Source organism: Vombatus ursinus, unplaced genomic scaffold (genome assembly GCF_900497805.2).
Source record: "Vombatus ursinus unplaced genomic scaffold, bare-nosed wombat genome assembly UNPS02014735.1, whole genome shotgun sequence".
Classification (NCBI taxonomy): Eukaryota; Metazoa; Chordata; class Mammalia; order Diprotodontia; family Vombatidae; genus Vombatus; species Vombatus ursinus.
Window position 1 is genome coordinate 1,070,657 of NW_020954513.1, and position 23,504 is coordinate 1,094,160.

At 43.1% G+C, this 23,504-nt stretch overlaps 1 protein-coding gene across 1 annotated transcript in view; it reads right to left on the bottom strand.

Moving 5' to 3' along the window:
* IL1RAPL2 (interleukin 1 receptor accessory protein like 2) overlaps window positions 1–23,504 on the bottom strand; it is a 444,607-nt gene that overhangs the window by 32,577 nt on the left and 388,526 nt on the right. Inside the window, exon 5 of the mRNA XM_027861417.1 lies at window positions 14,288–14,417. Within this exon, the coding sequence (XP_027717218.1) occupies window positions 14,288–14,417 (130 nt within the window). The remainder of the gene's footprint in view (window positions 1–14,287; window positions 14,418–23,504) is intronic.

The window sequence follows — 23,504 nt, forward strand, 5'->3', positions numbered from 1 at the left end:
ATTTAGCCACTTAACATGAAGGAGCTTAGTAGCTCTTGAAAGGCAGAGAGCAGGGGGCCTAGCAAATGGGCCTATATTTAAATCCTGCCTCTGATGTTTCCTACCCTTTGGGACCTTAGGCAAATCACTTCACTTCCCAGGGCCTCAGTTTCCCCCTCTGTAAAATAAGGGGGTTGGATTAGGTAGCCCCTGAGGTCCCTTCCAGTTCCTGACCTGGGATCCTTTGTGTAATCTTGAGCAAGTCAATTGACCTCCCTTGGCCTCGGTTTCCCCCTCTTCCAGTTCTAGATCTATGGAAGGGGGAGGAAAGCAAAAGCATGGCATTACTGCCTGGAGAGAGCAGGCTGCCTTCGGGGTGAGGCTGGGAAGTCAGAGGTCAACATGAGGTCACTGGACACCAAGGAGGAGACCTCCAGTGGGTTAAAGTGGCAGGCAAGGTATGAGAATGGGAACCTTTTCTGTTTCACACTTTTGTTTTGGGTTAGCATCATCTGTGGCTTTGGAAAGTTTATTTAATGAACTCAAATCTTCCAGTGATCAGGCTTTTATATTTTAACTGAACAAGTGAGGTATCAAAGATAATTCCCATATTTATGTCATACACCTAGAGTTGGCTTCTGAGGATGCTTCCATCACTTGGTGTTAGTTAGCATGAGGCCAACCTAGTCAGAAGCAGCATAATATAGTAAGGTCTAGGTTTAAATCTTGCCTTTAGCAACTGACTTTGTGATCCACGCCAAGGGGGATGAGTAGGAGCAGGGGTGGGAAGGAGCTCCCTCACCTAGAACACAGGGATCATAATACTTGGCAACTAAGACTGGAAGTTCAAGTATTGATTGATGTCATTGGAGAGACTTTCCTTACCTGGGAGTTCCCTATATTGATGAAATCATAGGATTGATACAACCCCCCCCACCCCCCCCCCCAAAAAAAATCAACAACCTGTAGCATACCAATCTCATAAGGTTGCTTTGGTGAAAGTGCTGTAGAAATAGGAGTTATTGTTATTAGTGAAAAGAACTCCAGGCTAAGAAAGACCTAGGTTCTAGTCTTGGTTGACCCATTTACAAGGTATGTGACCTTGGCAAATCACTCACCACATCTGTGCCTCTATAAAATGAGGAAAATGAGAGCTCCTGTATTGACCTGAAGGCTGCTATTATCGAGAGATGACTAGAATTATTTCTTGATTATCTGTAGACAGATAATCCACCATTTGGTTTTCATAAACCAATCTCCCCTCTTCCAGGGCTTCGCTGCTTAGGCCAGCTCTATTCTCTTTTCCCCAAGGGGCGTAGCCCTTGGCAATCCCAACACTTAGTTGCCTTCCTAGCCTTAGGGAAGCCTACAGAGGGCAGATTCATTAAAGTTAGTTGCTTGTATTGGACTGTCCCCAGTGTGGGGAAGGCAAGATAGGGAAAATGGATGGCTCCCCAACTCTGCCTTGATTCATTTCTTGACTTTGTTGGTTATGAAGTGCCAGGCTGTGGGAGATGGCCATCTGAACCAAGCACTCATACTGTAATTTAGGGACACAGCTACCTTCTAAAGCAAAGGTTCTTATCCTGGGGTCCATGCACTTAAAACAATATTTTGATAACTATTTAAATAGAACTTTTTTTGAGTAATTGCATGTGTTTTATTTTCATGCATTTAAAAACATGATTCTGAGAAGAGGGTCCGTAGACTTCACTAGACTGACAAAGGGGTCCAGGACACAGAAAATGTCAATGGGGGATTTTAAAGTCAAGTGGAAAAGATTTGAGGATCATTCATCTCTGCTCCCTTCTAACAACATGGAAAATCGCAAGTTGCTGGTCTTTCTTTTCTTGTCCTTCATGGAGTTCTCTGCTCATTCCCTCTGCTTTCTCATCAGCTCTGGAGAGATTTTTTCCCATCACCCACTTCTGTCTAAGGAACAATTAGAACTTTGACCAAAGCTCTCATCCATACCCTGCCGGCTGTTCCTCCCCCTTGTCCCATTGCTTCTCCGTGGCCTCCTGCCTGGGCGGCTCCGTCCACCTCCTGGGTATCCCTCTCAGGAATAGCAGTGTTTATTCACAGAAGCTCCTCAGACCCCACAAACCCAGTTTGACTGGACGCTTCCCTCCCAGGGTGGCCTCTGCCTTCGCCAGGCACGGAGACACAAGGCTGTGGCCTGTCCCCCATACACAGGCCTTCATTCTTCATTTCTAAGGCTGTTTCCAAAATAGATCTTCAGAGGCTGCAGAGAGAATCTAGGGAGAGGATTTGAAAAATTGCCCTTGGCCCATCTATTAATATAGATGATGTGTATTAATAATCAGCTATGGAAAATTTGGAGGGAGGGAACCACTTACTCCTCTGGGAGTAAATAGTAAGGTGGCCTTTCTGGTTGTAAATCTCTCTTCAGAAGAGTCAGGCAACTGCCTGGCAAGTAAATATCGGCCGATCAAAATATTTATATTTATATATATATATATGTGTATATATATATATGCATATATATTTAGAGAGAGACAGACACCCCCTATTGTGTGGCCAGGCGCTATGGGGGATATATATAAAAGTAGAAGAAAGACGTGGCCAGTCACTGCCCCTGAGAGGTTTATAGCCTGGCTGGGGAGACAGATTGAACCTATATGGAAAATTTTGAGAATAATATAGATAGTATAGAACCAAATGTTAGACTGGGTGGTACTGGAATGGGTGCAACATGAGTTCAATGAAGGAAAATGGTGGGGGGGGGTGGGGGTTGGGAGAGGAACCGTAGAAGGCAGGAACCAGATCTTGGACAAATATGGGTCGATGCAGATGGGCAAAGGGGGGAGGGAGATTAGTATGAGCAACGCCTCAGAGATGGGAATCGGGGAACCAGCTTGATGAACACAGAAGACTAGTATTGGGGAGTAGTAGGATGGCACTTATAATGTCAGTTACTGGTGATTTCACTCCAAGGACTAATGTCTGCAGTAAGTCAGGCATACCACTGAACACTGTCTAATTAAGATACATTAAAATCATTGAATTAGATAAAAAGTAGTACTCAGGGATAATTATATCCATGGATGATAGGAGATAGATATATACACACTTAATAAATATTTATTATATATGATTATATATCAACACATGCACATACACACACACATATATATACATATACACACACATATATATCTATGAAATCTCTAGACCTCTTCTGTCTTTAACAGATGGAACTCTTGAATGAGGAAAGTCCCTTTGCCAATGCAGGGTGTCACTTCTTCTGCAATTTATACTCTTGGAGCTACCCGGAGCCTGAAAGATTAAGTAGTTTGCCGACGGTCACCCAGCCAATATATCTCAGATTCTGGACTAGAACTCAAGTCTTCTTGGTGCAGAAATGGCCTTTTTATTCACTATCCTTTCACCATAGGCTATAACATAAGGTCATTCTATTCCGTTCAATTTTACATGATTTCATGAACATCTACTTGGTGCTTAGTACTGTGTTCATTAAACCAATTCTCTGTCCCAGACTATTTTCCCATCCCTCTGAATGAGCACTTTATCCTATTTAATGGTAGCCATAGAAGTGGATAGTGGAAAAGAAAATGTTTCATGAAGCGGACAACCCCCATCTGCTTTCGGGGCCCACTGTAGGCACCTGGTTAACTGCCTCCTTGTGAGCTTACAAAGGTGCTCTGGGATTGCTAGCAGGCCTGGTTTACAGAGCTGAGCAATTCCAATGGGGGGAACTGGTAGCCCCAGCTTCTCTAATGCCTCAGCAATGTCCAGTAAGCAACATCCCGCCATTGTCGGCATCATCAAAAAGCCTTTGTTCCTGACCCTGTCTCTGTGTGCCAAGCACCGCACCAGCAGTTACCCAGATGGGCTCCTAGAGATTTAGAACCCGAGGCAGACAATGCTGAGGAGGAACATGTGAGGAAAGAGCATTCTGTGCATGCGGGAATGCAAATGCTGGGGGCAATGGGAACTTCCGAGGAATGGAATATCCTGTTTCACTAAATAGAAAGCCTTTTCTGTTTCCTCCAATTGTTGTAACTTATTCTAGCATTTGAGCCCCTGTTTGTGCCTCGGTTAAAAGTCTAGCGAACAGAACTGAATTCGTGAAGCCCGAGTGTGGCAAAAAGAGCCTGGGATTGAAATCAGGAGACCCAAGTTTGAGGCCTGGCTCTGACACGGGTTTGCAGGAAGACCTTGGGTGAATCATTTCCCTTCACTGTGGCTTGATTTTCTTCTCTGTACAATGTGGGGGTTGGGCCAGAGGGCTCTAACATTGTTTGTATCAGTGATAAGTGCCTGGGGCTGTGGTATAGAAATAATGAGAAATTGGACTGAATGTGGATGGAACCTAAGATATCCCTTGGAAGTCTGCTTTTATCGCTGATTTTGTTGTATTTACCTCATTCTCCTATAAGTGGCAGGAAGCAAAAGAAGGCAGCAGAGCATAGTGAGAAGGACAGTGAACTAGGAAATGGAAGGTCTGGGGATAAATCCCAGCTCTGTTACCACACCAGTGGAGCGATAAGTTCATTCTTCCTTTCTGGTTACTGGAGAGATCATTGGGCTTGTCATCAGGAAGGCCTGAGTTCAAAGCCTGCCTTGGACTCTTCCTAGCTGTATGACCTAGGCTAAGTCACTTTACCTCCCTGCATCTCAGTTTCCTGCTCTGTAAAATGAGGAGGTTGGATTAGATGACCTCTGAGGCTTCTTCCCTCTCTAGCTCTAGAATTCTATAATTTGGTAAACATGTTCTGGAAAGAGAGATATGGTAAATTAAAGATTAAATATGGAACTGAGCACTGCTGACTATATAGGGGAGAAGTCTGAGGCCTAGAGCTGATTCAGATGAATCCATCAGCCTGGCCAGCTGTGAGAGGAAGAGAGTGGGAAGTGGGGGGGTGACAGAACTATGACAGTGACCATCACTTAGATGTGTTCGATATGTACTTGCCCTCTAGCACCTTACCATCTAAAATGGGAAATGGCCCTGGACAGGAGTAGGAAGGGTAAGGGAATCTCATTTGATCCTCACAACAACTTTGGATGGGAGGTACTATTATGGTTCCCATTTTATAGCTGAGGAAACTGAGGCAGACAGAGGTTAAGTGACTTGCCCAGAGTCAAACAGCCAGTCCATAAGTATCTGAGGCTGGATTTGAACTCAGGTCCTCCTGACTCCAGGCTCAGTATTCTATCTACTACACCACCTCCTAGCTTCTGCCCTAGAGAGAATAGTCAGTGAATACATTTATGAAGCCCTTTGAAATCTAAATACTCTGCTGTTTACCTTTAGAGCTTTGGCAAAACCTACCCATTGCTGGCTCTTGATGATGATTGGCTCCAAGGCCAATCAGTGGGAAGGGGAAAAATAGCCACCTTCCCAGCTTGCTCTTGAGCCAGATTTTCACAGAACTGAGTGAACTATCCAGGATTTGAACTACAACTATTCAACTTCAGGGTGTTTTATTCTCTTGACAGGGATCACTCACTGTGCCTTTGATTCTAGGGGTAGTACTCTATATCTCTTCTGTAGGCACAAACATCCTTTTGTGATGATTCTGTCTCCCCCTCCCCATAAGTTGATTGAACAGATATGAAGGATTCTGGGCCTCTCTGATGGGTGGACCATCTCCATGGAGTGATCAATTGATCATAGAATGATCTGAGTAGCTTGGGATACTGTGGATCTGAGCCACACCTATGTAGTGGGCCAATAAAACGGGCAGAAACACCGGCCAAAGGTGGGCTGTTCAGTTCAGTCCACTACAAGAGTAGGTTACCTCACCTCAACAAGGTCTTCAATGCTGCACAGTAATTCTTTTTTTTTTTTTCCTGGCTTGACTGAATCCCTCTCCTCCCTTATTCCATGCCTCAAAATCTTTTATGTCATCACCCAATCTTGCCTCGTCTGTCTCAATTTCTGAGAAAGATGTGGCTCTTCTCTTTACCAGGGTCACAGCCTCTACTTGTGCCCTTGTTTGGTCCCATTTCCTCCCAATTCCACTTTTGATCATCTCCGTTCCCCCTTTAATCTCTAATCTTCAGTCTCTCCCTTTTTCCTTCTCTGCTGCCTCCAAACTAGCCCAGGTCTCCCCATTCCTTAAACAACATTGATATGACCTTTCCCTGCCCTTTGGCTATTGCTTCCGACCATGCCACTCTCCTGCTTAAAAGTGCCTCATCTAGGGCAAAATATAAACTCTTCAGCCTGGCTTTGAAATCACCAGTGTCTCCTTGCCTAGAGGATAAAATATCAACTTCTCAGCTTGGCATTTAAAGCCTTTCATAGTTTGGCTCCTGCTTACCTTTTCAGCCTCATTTCCCATTACTCCCTTTCACACATTCGGATCCACCCAAACTGGCCTACTCACTGTTCCTGAACTTGGCATTCTACCTCCCTTTCTTGTGCCTTGGCACAGGCACACATGCCTCAAATGGGCTTCCTCTTCAGTCTCTGAATTTTGAGATTCTAATTTTCTGTCAAAGCTAAGCTCAAGGTGTTAACCTCCTACCGGAAACTCAGATCTCTCAGTTGTTAGTGGTCTCTCCAGCCTCAACTTAACCTATATTTACTTTCTATCTGTGTATGTGTTGCATTCCTTCAGTAGATTGTAAGCTCATTGAGGGCAGGGTCTGTTTCATTTTTGTCTTTGGATCCCCAGCACCTAGTACACAACCTGGCCCTTAATAAGCGCTGGTGGATTGATTGATGCTGTCCCCCTTCTACCACTTAGAATGTTAGCTCCTTGAAGCCATGAACTGGTTTTTGTATTGGTATCCCAAGCATGCAGCATAGTGACCTGAACATAACAGGCATGCACTTAATGCTTGCCAGTTGAGTGGATGATCATTGTTGTTTGGTTGTCTCATGACTCTTCATGACCTCGTTTGGGGTTTTGGCAAAGATACTGGAGTGGTTTGCCATTTCCTTCTCCAGCTCATTTTACAGATGAGGAAACTGAGGCAGACAGAGATTAAAGTGACTTGCCCAGCGTCACATGGCTAGGAAGGGTCTGAGGCCGGAATTGAACTCAGGAAGATGACCGGCACTCCACCTACTTTGCCACCTCGCTGCCCAGATGATCATTAGTAGTGCTTAGTTTCCAAGAGACTTAACAATAATAATGATAGCCAGTATTTATATAGCACTCACTGTGTGCCAGGTTCTGTGTTAAGCACATTACAAATATTATGTGGATCCTCACAACAACCCAGGGAAGTAGGTATTATTATTATCATTCCCATTTTACAGATGAGGAATCCTTTTGGAACAGGAGATAGCCTGTCTAGAGAAGGCAGGAAAAGACAGACTAGGCCATGGAGGGAGTGCAGTGGAAGATCTTGGGCACTCAGGGAGGAGAGGGGACACCTGAAAGAATGGGTGGGAGCATGTCAAAAACAAATTTTGCAATTTCCTTTCCACCCTGACTTTTGTGGTTTCTTCAATCTGCAAGATACAGTGTGGTATGGCAAACAGAGCCCTGGTTCTAGATTTGGAGGATCTGAGTTCAAATCCTGCTTAGTCTCTTACTCCTTGTATGACCTTGGATAAGTCACAACCTCTCTAGGCTGCCTCTGTAAAGTGAGGGGGTTAGACTAGATGGGCCCTCCCACCTCTGACTCCACGAACCCTTTCAGACAAGTTTTTTTTTTTTTGGAGGGGGGTGGTGTTTACATAGAGCAGGTGACTCAGAATCTTTCTTTTAACTTGACTCTTCTTCTTACAGAAGAAACTTGTCATGCCTGGATCACAGGACCCCTTTGAGCATTTTAGTCAGAGAAAGAATGTTACTGGAAACGGATGAAACAAGCCTCCCCCATATCAATGGAAAATTGTCCTATTCACAGTCTCTCATGAGCCCGATATGAATCAAATTATTGGCATTTTAAGAGGCTTTCCATGAATACCTAAAGACACACTGAAAAAGGCTTTCAGGTTAGGTGTGTTAAAGGCTTTGGTATATTACATCCTGGCATCAGGAAGCCAACCTGCCCTATTGATAGAGTGATTTGTGAGGGAGATTTCAAATACCAAATGTCTCTGCCTGGCCAAAGTAGGTACACTGAAATTCACCAGCCTCCTTTGACAATCAGGTGCAATTCACAAGCCTGTAGGCAGGCTTAAGGAATAGTATTGCTTTAAATTCTTTCATAGGACTGGCTTACTTTCTAGGACAATTTTATCAGTACTACAGAGCCCTCACACAAGCTTGGTTCCCCCCCACCCCTTCCACCCCTTCCACCCCTTCCACCCCTTCCACCCCAAGTTCTCCAGCTAGTGGTAAGATAAATGAAAAGGAAACTGTGGCCAAGGAGTAGCACAGTGCTCCTCATCCTGGAGTGGCCCAGATTTGGGAGTACTCCTCCATCAGAGGTACTCCCTGGCTTTGAGATGCGCCCTCCTTGGCTCCGCCAAACTGCTCCTGTTAAGCTCTGGCACATATACAGTAGGAGTGAGTGCCCTCTCTGCCTGCCAGTATGCCCACTGAGTCCTCGCCAAATAGCAGTTTAACTTCCTGGCCTCAACAGACGGAAGCTAATGGGCTCGGTGAAGCCAGCGTGCTCATTTGATGGGCTTATTCACAGCCTCTAAAGTAAGAGGCCAAACTAACAACCCTCAAAGCCCTGAAACAGGAATTAGGAGAAACGATGGTCTCAGACACCAAATTCCCTTGCTACCATTTTGTGGCATGGGGAAAGAGTGGTGAACTTGGGACCTGAATTTGAATCGTGCTTCTACCTCTCATTACTTGTGTGAACTGGGACAAGTGATTTCACCTCTCCTGGCCTCATGAGGTTTCCTCATCAGTAAAATGAAGAGGTTGCACTAGATGGCCCCTAAGGTCCCTTTCACCTCTAGATCTAGGATGCTATGTGTGACATTGGAAAAGTCACTCCCCCTCCCTGGGCCTCAGTTTCCTTCTCTGAGAGAGATGGACTAGAATCAGGGGTGGGGGACCTGCAGTCTGGAGGCCACATGTGGGCCTCTAGGTTCTCAAGTGTGGCCCCCTACCCCTGGACTAGATGGTGCCTTTCAGCTCTAGTTCTAGGATCCTGTAAATGACTTTCTTCTCCCTGGGCTGTAGTTTTCTCTTTTGTGAAATGAGGTCAGATGGCCCCTGAAGGCCTTTCCAGGTCTAGATCCGTGATCCTATGTGTGACCTGGAACAAGTGACTTAATCTCTCTAGACCTCAGTTTCCCACTCTGTAAAATGAGGGGGTTAGACTAGATGACTTCTAAAGTCTCTTCAAGTTTTTCATCCTTCCAGTGACAGCAGCCAGGGTAAACAATGGGCAGGTTCTGGTACAATTACAAAGGCCAGTAGCCCAGTCCCGTAATCCCTTCTTTGTCACTTGGAGTTGCGTAGAAGGGATAGGTCATTTTCTGCTTGAAATTGTAAGATGCTACCCCAGAGCTTGTGAGCTTTGGCAGCACAATGTGTGTTCAGGACATAGAAGAGGGCAGCGTGGCCAATGAGAGGCATATTGACATCATACGAGGGCTACTGAAGCCTGGCAGAGCTCTCACCCCATTTTGCTGGGTGAGCTACAAGGTAACAGCTGAATAGGGAGGGTATGAGTACTCTCTGAAGACTGTTGTGCTATCCACTCAAGTCTTCTTTCCCTAAGTAAACTGTCCTCAGAGTCTTGTCTTTTTTTCTGGGGCAATAATATATAGAGCTAAACAGTTGTGACACCTTCCGTTGCTTGAGAAAAATAGAAGCTCCCTAGGCTCAATTTAAGCGGCAGTATAGCGTAGGGGCAAGCTTGCATAGTGTCAAGGAATCCTGAGTTTTAATCTTGCCTTAGATACTTACTAGATGTATTGCCTTGGGCAAGTCAATTAACCATTCTGGGCCCCAGCTTCCTCATACATAGAATGAGGGGATTGTAATCAGTGGTATCTAAGATTCTTTTGAGCTCTAAATTTTTTATCTTATGCTATCCTGTCTTCAACCAGTGAAGGGAGGGATTCCATGCATTTCTGGTTCTGAGACCCATACTATGGGGAGAGTATTTCTAGAAGCTTGTGGATGTTGAGTTGTCATGCCACCCCAAGCCCCCTCAGCTTCCCAAAGGCCTGGGTCCTTGTCAACTCGTAATCATAACAGTGGTTGTTTGGCTTTCCTATTTAAAAGAATTAATCAAGATGGAACTATCAGCTGGTCCCAGTCAATGGTCTCACAGCCCAGAATGTCAAGTAGGCCCATGTGCTTTTTCTATTGTTTCACTAATGTCCCAAATGTCCAAGAACATTCATCGAATAAGAGACATCAGATGGCATGAAGGTCTGTTAATGTGTAATTGGTTTAATGAAGACCATAGATAGAATGAGACTAGGTTGAGATATCTCTTAAAATGACAAAAAAATAAGCTGATTCATATTAGGCTCAGGGGAGGCTGTGATTAGAAGGGGGAATTGATAGAGATGAGTTCTGGTGATGAAAAACCACTGCGTTATTAGCATATTTGGTCATCTGAGTTCAAGAGTTTGAATTAAAAGACATTAACAGCAAAATGAATAAATTGCCCCAAGTACTATACACAATTTAAATGGGCTATGGGGGTGTTCTTTCTTATGGATGAAGACGGTGCTTAGGGTCAACATTTTGTGTTGCTTTTCCAATAGTGGAGCTGGGGTCACACTCTTTCCTCCATTTCCCCTCATGACAGCCCGTGTCTCCATCTGTTAGATTGTTGGCCAGGGTCTGCCCTATAAGTGATTGGCCATTGACCAGAGAAATCATTCTATAGCGTTTCCTGGTTTATACTGTGAAATTTAGAATGTCCTTTAAAGAATGATCAAGATAAAAGGAAAGCTACATGAATAAAAGCTGATGAATGCGATCACCACTAACTTAGGGTTTTGATGGGAGCTTCCCTTCTCTTTTCTTTATATAGCACTTTTTTTCAGCCTTCAATCGCCTTGATATCTCTGCAGTATTTAATACTCCTTAAACTTTCTCTGTCATTGATTTCTTTATTTCTCCTTTTGGCCCGGAGCTGTGAGCCTAGGCCTGGGCTCTCTTCTCAGCTCTGCTTGGGTGTGAAATTCAACAATAGTTAAAACCAGACTCCTCTTCCTCCCAAAATAGTTTTCCATCCTGACTCTCCTATAGTATTGTCATTCTACCAGTGACCTAAACTCAAGATTTTAGAATTACCCTTGACTTATCCCTCTCCTTCACCCCCTCTTAGTCAATTAATTACCACATCCTTTCAACTGTCTTGATTACTCCCATTGAGGTGAATGCAGTGGATACAGCACTGGAGTTGGGAAGAACCTAAGGTCAGATCTGGTCTCAGATACTTACTAGCTGTCTGACCCAGAACCAGTCTCTTCATCTCTCTGTGCCTTAGTTTCCCCAACTGTAAAAATAATAGAATAATAGTACTTTCCTCTCAGGGTTGTTGTGAGGAACAAATGAGACAAGATTTGTAACACATTTAGCACAGTGCCTGGCACATAGCAGGTACTTAATAAATGCCTGTTTCCCCTTTCCCCTGCCACCACTTTATTTTAGGCCTACCTAGATCAGCACATTCATGGATTATTTCAATATTTCAGCCTTCAAACTGGTCTCTCTGCCTTGAGTCTCACTCCCTTCCAGGCCATTCTCTATTTGACCACAAGATGACTCATCCTAAGACTGCTTTTGTCATCTCACTCCTCTGGTGAAAAACCTTCCATGGCTCTTATGATTACTGGATAAAACTCTACCCACTTCATCCTGGCATTAAGACCCTTTACAGCCTGACCTCTACCAGACTGGGTTTTTTTTTTTTTGGCTCATGCCAACCATGAGTCCCCCCATTTCCCCCTACCAGGAATGCCCTTCTCTCTCCTTTTCTGCCTATTTAAATTCTATACATCTCTCAAGCTCTTGGTCATATCCCACCCCCTTCAGTCTTTGATGATATCTTTCTCCTTTGAGTTACTTCCTTCTAGTAGTAGTAGAACACATTTATATAGCATTTTAAGACCTGCAAAGTGCTTTATAAATATTAATCTCATTTGATCTCATAATAACCCTGGGAGGTAGGTGCTATTATTATCCCTGTTTTACAGATGAGGAAATTGGAAGTCGAGAGAGGTTTAATGACTTGCCAGAGGTCATACACCCAACCAGTAAGGATCTGAGGCAGGCCTTGACTTCTTGGAGTTTTCCTGATTCCAGGTCCAGCTCTCTAGCTACTGTGCAGCTAAACTGCCCTGACAAGTTGTTGATTTGTATGGGTGGCGGGAATTTCTACACATGGAGTTCTTTATGCTGTTGGGCCCTGTGCCCCTCTCCTTCCCAAATTATAACATAGAACTTAAGCTCATCCCCTTCTTACCAGCCTAAACATTACCCTACCTATCTTCAATTACCAGGCTGGAAGGAATGAAATTTGTTGTGTTAAGAAATGCAGAATTAAGGACAACTTGATGGGGTGTGTCCTCATGTAAGGAGAGGAAATAATAGAGGTATGAAAGGAGAGTCTGGATTGTGTTAGTAACGAAGGGAAGACCTCACTGCGGACAAGTATTTTAAGTGGAACTTTGAAGGAGTCTAGTTCGTCAGTACTCTGCCTCATGGCATACATATTGGAGGGGAAAGCTTAGGGATTCTGGGAAAGAATGATGAGGGTCTTGATATATAACCAGGGCTTGTTTCTTTGGCATTATGACCTCTCAGGTAGGGGGACCATGAGAATGCCTTTTAACCCAGTACAGTACTCTTAAAGGCCTGATAGCTTCCTGTGGAGAAGACCGTTGATGAGGATAAGCACCTTAATGTTGTTACAACTGTTTCCCATCACCATCTTGAGGTCAAAGGACTCTCTACCAGACTAAGGGCCCAGTCTTCACCCTGTCATTTAACACTCTGCGTATAGTCAGGTGAAAACTAAATGGGCTTGGAAAAATAGTGATTTCCTGCAGTGTGGCACAGTGGAAAAAGTATTGGCTTTGGAGTCAGAGGACCTGAGTTTGAATTCTGTTTCTGGCATTTATTACCTGTGTAACAGGAGTTCCAAGTATTCAAGAAGTGACTTGGACAAGTCACTTTTTTCTGGGCCTCAGTTTCCTCAACTGTAAAATAAGAGGGTTGGTCTAGATCAGTGCTTCTTAAACTGCGGGTTGTGACCCCATATGGTGTCATAAAAAATTTGGCAACAGTAGAAAGTTTCTGAACACGAAATGACCAAAAATTAATTCAAAATCAAACACATAATGAATCCGAGGTGTTTCTGGTAGTGCATGTCCATGTTGCATCACAGAACTTTACTGTAGCCTTGGCTCTGAACACAGAGCATGCACACTTTGCCCTGTGCATGCCCTCAGGCCACGCAATGGCCTACAAACCCTGCCAAAACAAAAAGGGGTCCCGAGTGGAAAAAGTTTAAGAAGCCCTGCTCTAGATGATTTCTGAGGTCCTACATGTGACCTTGTGCTAGTCAGTCTCTTTCTTCTCTGGGCCTCAGTTTCCTCAACTGTAAAATGAGGGCAGTAGACTAGATAATCTTGAAGGTTCTTTCTAAGTCTAAGATCTTATTAAGTTCCTGGCTATGCCTGACAGGGATTGGCTTTAAGAGGTGTGGGGAGGGGCAGCTAGGTGGTGCAGTGGATAGAGCACTGGCTCTGGAATCAAAAGGACGTGAGTTCAAATCTGACCTCTCAGACACATGATACTCACTAGCTATGTGACCCTGGGCAAGTCACTTAACCCTGATTCCTTTGTGCAAAAAAAAAAAAAAAAAAAAAAAAAGGTGTGGGGAGAAAGTGAACTGAAAGGTTCAACATTTAAAACTGGGTACTGGGGCAGGGGGGCAGGGGGGCAGGGGGGCAGGGAAGGAACACTGCTCAAGGGCTATACCTATCAGCAGATTTTTTTTTTTTTGGTAGAACATCAGACCTCTCCCAGCTTGTAATGCATACATAGAGAGCCTCTTCTCAGAAGTGACTGGGCACTGCCCCCCTCTCCCACCATGGAGAAACTTGGGCATCAAAGACTCATCCTGTGGGTAGAGGAGTAGAGCAGTAGCAGAATCCCTTGGCAAGAGTCCAGCGATTTGGGCACCAAGGGATTCGAAGGACCTGCTGGGTGGAGGCTGGCCCATCCTGGTGCCTTAGCACACAAGCCAACTTTTGGAGGCCATTCTCCTCCCTGGAAGGGGCTCAGCTCTCCTGCGCTCACCAGAATCTATCAGGCTGGAGATGAGAGGGAGTCATCCGCACTGCATCAGTTTGTCGAGGGCACTTCATTCCCTTAATAGCCCACACAGCACAGACACACAAACAATTCCAGTCCAGTACCTGATTTCACCTTCTCTAATGTGGCCTGCCAGCTCTTCAATAAACTTCTCTCCTTTCATCCAGTAGATCATTGGCCCTGACTCACCACTGAATCCAAAGAAGGCTTTGCATGGGATGTTGAGAGGTTTACCTGCGGGTGAGAGAGGGAAGAAGGAAAAGAGAAAGGAAGGGAGAAATGGAGAAATGGCTTTTGATTATCGCTGACAGATAGACGAGAAAGGGCTGCTCAAAATGAACAATCAAAATTGGAGGTGACCCCATTTTCATTTGCTAAATGATGATGAGGCCTCTTGGAAAACCACTGCAAATCTCAGGCAGTAATCAAGTTATTTCTAACTCAATTCTTAGAACACCACAATTTCCTCTTTCTCGTTTGCCTTCAGCAGGGGGTGGGGAACCTGTGGCCTGGAGGCCTCAGCTTCTGCACCCCTGGCCTACAGGACGGCACACCACCAGCTGGCTCCCCTCTCAGGATAGAGGAGAACCCATTAGCTTCTCTTGGATTGTTTCTGCTTCTAGAGCACCTCCCATACCCCATGTGCCCAGCTCAGCACCATGCTGAGCACACAAGAAGCGCCGTGCCCAACATTCTCTTTAACAGAGCTCTCTTCAGTCTGGCTGCTATTTTCCTCCCACTTTGTTCTCAGTTGTTTATTACTGACATGAAAGAATGGTTAATTACTAATGGTAGTTGTTTCCTTTTCCTTGGCATGGTACAAATGGCAATTACCAATGGACCAGCAAGCATTTATTAAGCACCTACTATGTGTCAGGCATGCAAAAATAAGTGAAGGATGGCCTGCCCTCAAGAAGCTCACATTCTACTGGGGGTGGGGTGGGGAACATACATATGTACCTAGCTAGGAGAGATGCCTCATTTCTATGGCAAGGCTGGCAGCCACTGCTGGAGAGGCAGCAGTGCAGTGGAATGAACAGCAAAGTAGGAGGTGAGAGGCGTACCTTTTGGCTTTGCCACCAACAGACTTTTGGACCCTGGCCTATCTCAGAGCCTCAGTTTCCTCCTACTCTCCTAAAAGAGAGTAATAATCATAGCAACCAGCATTTAGGTGGCACTTTAAGGTCTGCAAAGCACTTAACATGATCTGTTCCTCACAACAACTCTGTAAGGTGAGTATCACAGTTGTCGGACTCATTTTACAGATGAGGAAACTGAGGCAAAGAGATGAAAGAACTTGCCAGGATCAGAGAGCTAGTGATAACAGCTAGCATGTCCATAGCATGTTAAAGTTTGCAAAGCACTTTATACACATTTTCTCATTTGATCCTCACAACCCTGAAAGGCAGATGCTATTATGATCCCCATTTTATTGATGAGGAAACTGAGTAGATGGAGGGTAATCTCAGAGGGGAAGGTCTCCTCTGAGCCTAAGCTACTAGAGCCTTTCCCTATGGGGTTACCCTCCATTTACTCTGTATGTATAGTATATACCTATTTATAAAAATATTGTCTTCCCTACTAACATATAAGCTCTTTGAGGGCAGGACTCTGCTCACCTTTGTCTTTTTATCTCTAGTACCCTTCAGAGGGCCAGGCACATGGTAGGCACACAATATATGCATTTGATTAAATGGGGTAGCATGGCATCATTCTGGCCTTGGAGTCAGTAAAACACGGCAGCTAGGTGGCGAAGGAGACAGGGTCAGGAAGAACTGAGTTCAAATTCAACCTCAAGTACTGTGTGACCCTGGGCAAGTTACCTAACCTCTCTGACATGTGCATACATGAATATCCTTGAAGCCAAGTGAATTTTTTTCCCCAAAGCAGTATGAGGATTCTACCTAAATCTCTTATAAGCCTATGGAACATCTTGTTTGTGACTCAATCTCTTTTATTTGGGCTATGAGGATAGATGTGTGTGTGTACACATGTATAAATATGTATAGACACACATACATACACACATCCATATATATGGATGTATATAATGTGTGTATATACACTCATCCGAGCATGATCTTACCCTCCAAGTTTAAATAAATCCCATCTCTCACCAAACTGAATGATTGTTTTACCTCCTACAGATTATATATAAACTGTATTTTGAGGAGGGGATGGGGTATGTGATCTCATTGGTATAGGGAGCTTCCAGAGAGGAAGTCCAGGTTGCTACCTGCTCTGAAACTTACAGTCTTAAAGAATTTCCTGTATAAACTGTATAAAACCACTCTTAAATACTCATTCTCACCACGGAGGAAGGAGTTGGTCCTCAATTCCTGGGATGGCTAACCCAACCAGGTGTTCTCTCTCCTTTCCTGGGCTTATGCTTCTGGGTTTAGCTGACTCTTTAGGAGGGGAAAAGCCAGGAGAGAGAGGGCCGTGCTACTTGTCTTCCTAAATGGAGAAGAATCCTCTCAGGGCTGAATTACATTCCCACTTTACCCCACACTTTAGCTCTCTCCTTGCCTGCTGCTTTACTACCTGTACTTCATGGATCAGAGGCCATGCCCTGGGGGATGTAACCCTTTGAGCTTTAGGATTCCTCCCCCTTGGGCCCACACTGCCCTTGAAGGGCAAGCGCTTCCTATGGCCTACTCTATCTAGCTGGCCCCAGTCATGCTTTACTTTACAACTTTTTCATCTTCTTGCATTCCACTCAGCTACCAGGCATGTATCCTCCCCTCTCTACCTCCTTTTTTCAGTTCTGGGATCAACGTCAAATAAATACGGGCACCGCTACTGGAAAGGGTAGATTGATCTTCTCCGCTATGACTCTGTTCACCACCTTTGTGTTTTACTCAAACTGCAACATCCATTCCTGGCCACCACTCATGCAATCTCCATGAAAACAAAGTTTGTCCACAAAGTTTGTATTCTGTTCCTGCCCCCCCCCCCCCAGCATGTAGCATAGTGCTTGGCACCCAGTAAGTACTTAATAAATGTGTGTTCATCCATTCATTAATTCACTACCACTTTCAATGCTTAGATGAAATGCTTAATCAAATTTAAAAGCTTAAACAAAAGTTGAGGTTTATGTGAAACAGGAGAGGGGAAGACAGTTATAGATTCAACTTTTCAGAGGTTTATACATCCCTTCAAAGAACTGACACTACTATTAAGGCTTCCTGCCATCAGCTGTTGGCAGATGCCTTAAGTGCATGGTCCAGACCAGGAAGTTCAAATGAGAGGTCAGAACAGTGAACAAAGCACCGACTCTGGGGTCAGAGGATCTGGATTCAAATGTGTTTCTGATATTTACCACCTGTGTGACTTTGGGCAAGTCCCATCGCCTCCTTGAGCCTTAGTTTCCCCCTCTGTAAAATGAGGGGCTTGGATTAGAGGGCCTCAGAGAGCTCTTCAAGCACCATATCTGAGTATGTGAATGCCAGATCTAGAAGGGAACTTGTAATCCAGCTCTCTCCTTTTACAGAGAAGGAAACTGAGGCTCAGAGAGGGGAAGGAACATGCTCAAGGTCATATAGGTCATAAGGATAGAGGCCAGCATTTAAACCCATAACCTTTGACTTCAGATCCAGTGCTTTTTCCAGTACACCATGGGGTTTCTCAAGGGTAGTTTTCCTTCAGATGGAGCTAAGCATACATTCCTATCTTAAAAAAAAAGTAGAATAAAAAAAAATGATTGAAAGAATTGAATGTTGTTTCATCATAAGGTACTTGCTCTGGCCCCATCCTTGTCTTTTGTTACACTTGTATCAAGTAGCCTCATGCAGCTGGTGCTGGATAGGAAACAGCCCTGCTCTCTGAGCTTCCAATGGGAAGGAGAAAACCCTGATTGAAGAGATCTTGAAACAGGCTTTTACTGAAATCAAGTGACTTCCCAAGGTTAAGCAAGCTACAGTGTGTTAAAAAAAAAACAACTAAAAAAATCCACATCTTCTAATATTTAGTTGTGTTCAGTGCACTGGAGATATCACCTCTGAATTTCTATACATCAGGGAGACAAAAGAAGCCCTGTCACCGAAGCTTGATTTTTGCACTGCGTCGTCTCCTTTCTAAACAAAAGCTCTCTCCAAAAATCTTCTGAAATAAATGACACGTCCACAGAAGTAAATAATGAACTAGAGTTAAGAGCAAGCTACTAAGAGGCCAGATAAGGAAGAAAAAAAAGTACTCTAGTGAGAATGGAAGAAAAATGAAAGTTGATGAGATGGAGAAACCATTGACTAGTTACCCCAGGGGGCAAAACTGCCCCCCAAATAGTATTTTCAAAGATCAGGCATGAGAGGAAGAGGGGTTCTCGCAGCTGACTGAATTGTGAAGGAAGTAGATCGAGAATAGATTCTTGAGAAAACTTTAGGTTAGGATGCTTATTTGGAGATGGTTAAAATCGAAGTGGAGAGAACACTTCCTCCCCTCCACCAAAGAAAACACTTTCTGCTGCTCCTCGCCTTGCAAAAAATGGATGCAGACCTAGGGAAATTCTTGAAAAGATACTGAAAGTTATGCCTGTTTCTTCGCCCAAAGAAGGCCGTGGGAAGGCCTGAAAATAAAGGAATGGGAAGCTTCCCACCAGGGATGAAGTTCCCCTAACAAGGGCCGATAGGACTAATTTTTCAAAAGGAAGAGATAGAGAGAATGCTGCCTGTACAGAGCTACCAAGAGTACAGCTATAATGAAGACCAGCTGTCTGAGACACCCAGAAATTCACAGGACAGAAAATTCATGAAAGGCAACAGTAATTAAACCTCTGGCCTAAGATGTCTATAAACAAATGCACAAGCAAGATGAACTAGAGACCGTAATGAAATGAGGCAAATTTGACCTCGCGTGGGTATCGCTGACACTTGGTGAAATGAAACCTATGACTTGAATAAGGCTCTGAGAGAATATAGCTTATTCAAAAGAAAGATAAAAGGGTGGAGGGGAGGGGGTAGCACTATATATTTAGGAGATCTATTCATGTGGGGAGGAAGCATAGTAGAGGACACTGGGATCAATGGAGGAGGAAGAAAGAATGCTTTTGTCATTGGGGTATAGTATTAAATTCAAATAGACATGGGGCCAATAACCTTGTACGTAAGGATCTCTGCAGGCTGCATATTGATTTAGAAAACCGCATATTAACATTATCTATGTTCTACTGTATTTTTATTTATTTCATTATGTATTTCCCAATTACATTTTAATCTGGTTTCTGCCACACTGGGGAAATTTGCTGCTGCTGCTGCTTGTGTGGGCCATAAGTTTGATACTTCCTGGGCTAGATTATTATCTATTAAATACTATTAATTAATATTAATATTAAGTACTATTAAATGGATTCAGAAATGTTTGGCAAGACCCAACATATATCGAATGTATTGATATATTCAATGATCTAGATTCCATTTTGGCAAGCTGTTTATAGTCGAATGATCTATTCCACGTTGTTTAACATTTTTAGCAAGGACCAGGAAAAAGGTGATGGTGGCATGTTCATCAAATTTGTAGATGATGAAAATTAGTTTGTATGCTTAATAAGAGTCAGGGTTCAAAACTATCTTGACAATCTTAAAATTTATGAAGTACATAAGAAATTACTAGGATGGTGATGGCCTCAAATCTATGTAATAGGACCAGCTGAAGAAACTAGGGATGTTTAGTCTGGAGAAGAGAAGACTGAGGGTGGGGTGCAGTGGGGTGTGATCACTCTCTTCCAGTGTTTGAAGGGCTATCACTTGGAAAAGTCATTAGATTTGGTCTGTTGGATGCAGAGGAAGGACTGGGAGGAATGGATGGAAGTTACAAAGAGATAAATTTGGGCTTGATTTCAGGGAAAAAGTTTCTCACAATTAGGGCAAGTCAAAAATGGAATGGACCCCCTTCGTTGGGTCTTTAAGCAAAGGCTGGATAATCACTTGTTTGGTAGGTTGCAAGAAAGTCTTGATTTCAGGTTTGGATTGGACTGCATGTTCACTGAGGTCCTCTCCAATGCTGAAATCTGTGCTTCTGTGAAAGCAGGGCAATGAGACATCTTCTTTAGAAACCAAACCAAAGATAATTAATAGCTTTGGCAAGTGAGCAGGATGCAAAACACCTTCACAAAAATGATCAGCATTTTTCTATGATACTAACCCAAACCAAGAAGTAATAACAGCAAGAGAATTCCATTCAAAATAACTAAAAAATGCATAAAATACCTGGGAATTGACCTATCCATTCACAGAAAAAAGACCTATTTAAATACAAGTACAAAATATTATTTACACAAATAAAAGGAGACAAATGATTAGAGGAATAGTAATTACTCCCAGTTAGATGGTGTCAATATAATAAATATGGCAATATTACTGAATTAAATTATAGATTTAGTGTTATACCAATCAAATTAGTACAGGATACTCTATAGAATGAGATGAAATAATAATAATTCATTTGGAAGAACACAAAATCTAGGATCTCAAGGGAAATAATGAGAAAAAAATATGAATGACTAGGGGGCAAAGCATTACCAAAATACAAACTAAATTTTAAAACAGAAGTTATTAAAACTATTTGAGATGAATTAAAAACAGAAAAGTAGGGGCAGCTAGTTGGTGCAGTAGATAGAGCACCTGCCCTGGAGTCAGGAGATCCTGAGTTCAAATGTGACCTCAGAGACACATAATATTTCCCAGCTGTGTGACTGTGGGCAAGTCACTTAACCCCAATTGCCTCACAAAAAAACCCCCAGAAAAGTAGATCAGACCAGACAAGAAAGAAACAGATGGAGTCTAAAACCCAGTGTCTGATAAACCCAGGAACATAAATGGAAAAAGCAGTTGGGCAGCAATTAAATTTAGTTTAGTGTCATACACCAAATATCACAATAGGCTTCAAATGGATTCAGGACCTGACTATAAAAGTCCACAACTTTAAACAAATTAAGGGCAAATGAGATTGGTTGCCTTTTCACAACCATGTTGAAGGGGAAAGATTCTTAACTAAACAAGGCTTTAGGGGAGATCATTAAAGATTAATCAGACTATCTTGATTACATAAAATTTAAAAGCCTTTGCATGAATAAAATCAATGAAGGTAGAATTAGAAAAGAAATTGTAGAGTGGGAAGATATTGCATAAAATATCACCAATGGAAATTCTGATAGTTGAAATAAATATACAGGGAATTGAAACAGAGAGCCATTCCCCAATAGGCAAGTGGTTAAAGGATATGAATAGTTTTCATATCCTCTCCTAACTCTCTCCCCATCAATTAAAATGGATTGTGGGAACCACCCCATTGGCCCATCTGCTTTTCTTCACACTTGCATTCTAATTTGTGGTCCTACTTGTCTCTGTCCAGTTCAGCCAGACAAAGGGAGTGTAAAAAGATCCCTGTGGGAAATGACAATGTCTAGGAATGTTAACATATCACACCAGTAAGTCAAATCACCTGCAGCAAATGAAAATGTTTGGCAGTCAAAATAACTAAATCCTGACTGAGCACACACATACATCCTCTTCCCCCCCCCCAACTCATGTAGATTGATTCACAAATCAAATGCACATGATTTTTTATATTGCTATGGGATTGTGAAAAACAGAGCCTTTGCATAAATGCTTTAAGATCGAACAGTGACTTCATTTAAAAAATTCCCTAACTGATTTAGAAATCTAGGTTTGCAGGGTGGCCGACAAATATAATCACTTCAGCAGAGTATGATTGCAAATCAAATCCAGAACTCAGGGTTTCTTTTTAGGTTATGCATTTGGTTTCAAAACCAATTGGGGTTTCTCAAGCAATTAATGAATCTACAGCTGGGCTAAATTGATTATCACATAGGAGAATGCTCTAACAGTCAGTAAAGAGAACACGAGCTGTCCATTAATTCCTTTCTTTAAGTGGGGATCAACCCTGAAAGCCCCCAATAACAACCAGAAGGTCCCCCACCACTTTTCCACCAATCAAAAGGGATTGTGGGAAACTCCCAGGTGATAAGACCACACCTGGTGGCACAAAGAATAATAATAATTGATGTTTATCTAGCGCTTTATTACATTTGCAAAGCTCTTTACATACATTACCTCATTTAAGCCTCCCAGGGCAACAAGCTGGTGAGGTCAGCACTAACTCCATTTGCTATTTTACAGATGAGAAAACCTAGGCTCAGCAAGGTCACACCATGGAAGCATTAGAGATAGAAGTGGAACTCGGGTTTTCCTCACTTGAGATCGGTCCAGCACTCTACCCACTAAACAACACTAACTAGTAAATTCTGCTGTCTGACTTAGGAGGAAAAGCTCTGTAATGGATCCATACGCCAATACTCTTAATGGCCCTGATAGCATCTTCTCAGGTGTTCCTTCCAGTGGTCTTGCCCTATCAATTCTTGCCCATCATGCACCAGTCTTGACCATGCCTCCCATAAGTTTTCCACTTGGGGTGGGGGTACCAACATGCTGGAGGACTTCCTTAAAGAACAGGAGTCAAAGTTGTTATTACTGATTGAATGATAGAAAGAGAAGATGGGCCAGTCATGTGGATGGGGTGGGGGCGGGGAGTGGATGGCCCAGGTCCCTAGTGCTCTCATTAATTCAACCACAGAAATGCTTAAAGTGGATGTGAAGACTGAACGAGTTATTATATGGCAACGCTGTGGAAAATACCTGTGGGATTTTAAAATGTGCTAGCTTGGCTTCAACAAAGGTGCTATTCACTTTTGAAAAATCATGCATTCATTTATTCATTGATTTGTTTATTTTTAATGTTTTATTGATACTTTTGGTTTTTTTTTTTAAACATCATCACTTCCCAATACTCCCTCCCTACTCTACAACCCACCCTTGTCACAAAGAAGTACATTTAAGGAAAACAATATGGCACAGTGACCACGTCTGACAATGTATGCCTTATTCCTCACCCATAGGCCCCAAGCTCAATGCCAGGAGAAAGGACACCTATCACTGTCTTCTGGACTTAAGACTGGTCGTTGCTTTGAGCTGAATTCAGGTGCCTTTTAGTCTTGTTTTTCTTTAGGTTGTGTCTCTTTACTTTGTTCTATAACAAAGTTCCAAGACATCTAACCCAGATCCTCATAATCATTGTTTCTTCCAGAACAATCCCATTACATCTGTACTACATAATTTATTCAGCTATTCCCCAATCAATGGGTACTTACTTTCTTTTCAATTTTTTTCATTACAAAAATTTGTATATATTCCAATATATACAATATAGAATATATATATGTGTGTATATATATATATATATATATTACAAAAATTTGCACACATGGGACCTGTGTGCAACAACATCAATATGTTGTTGGGGCACTGT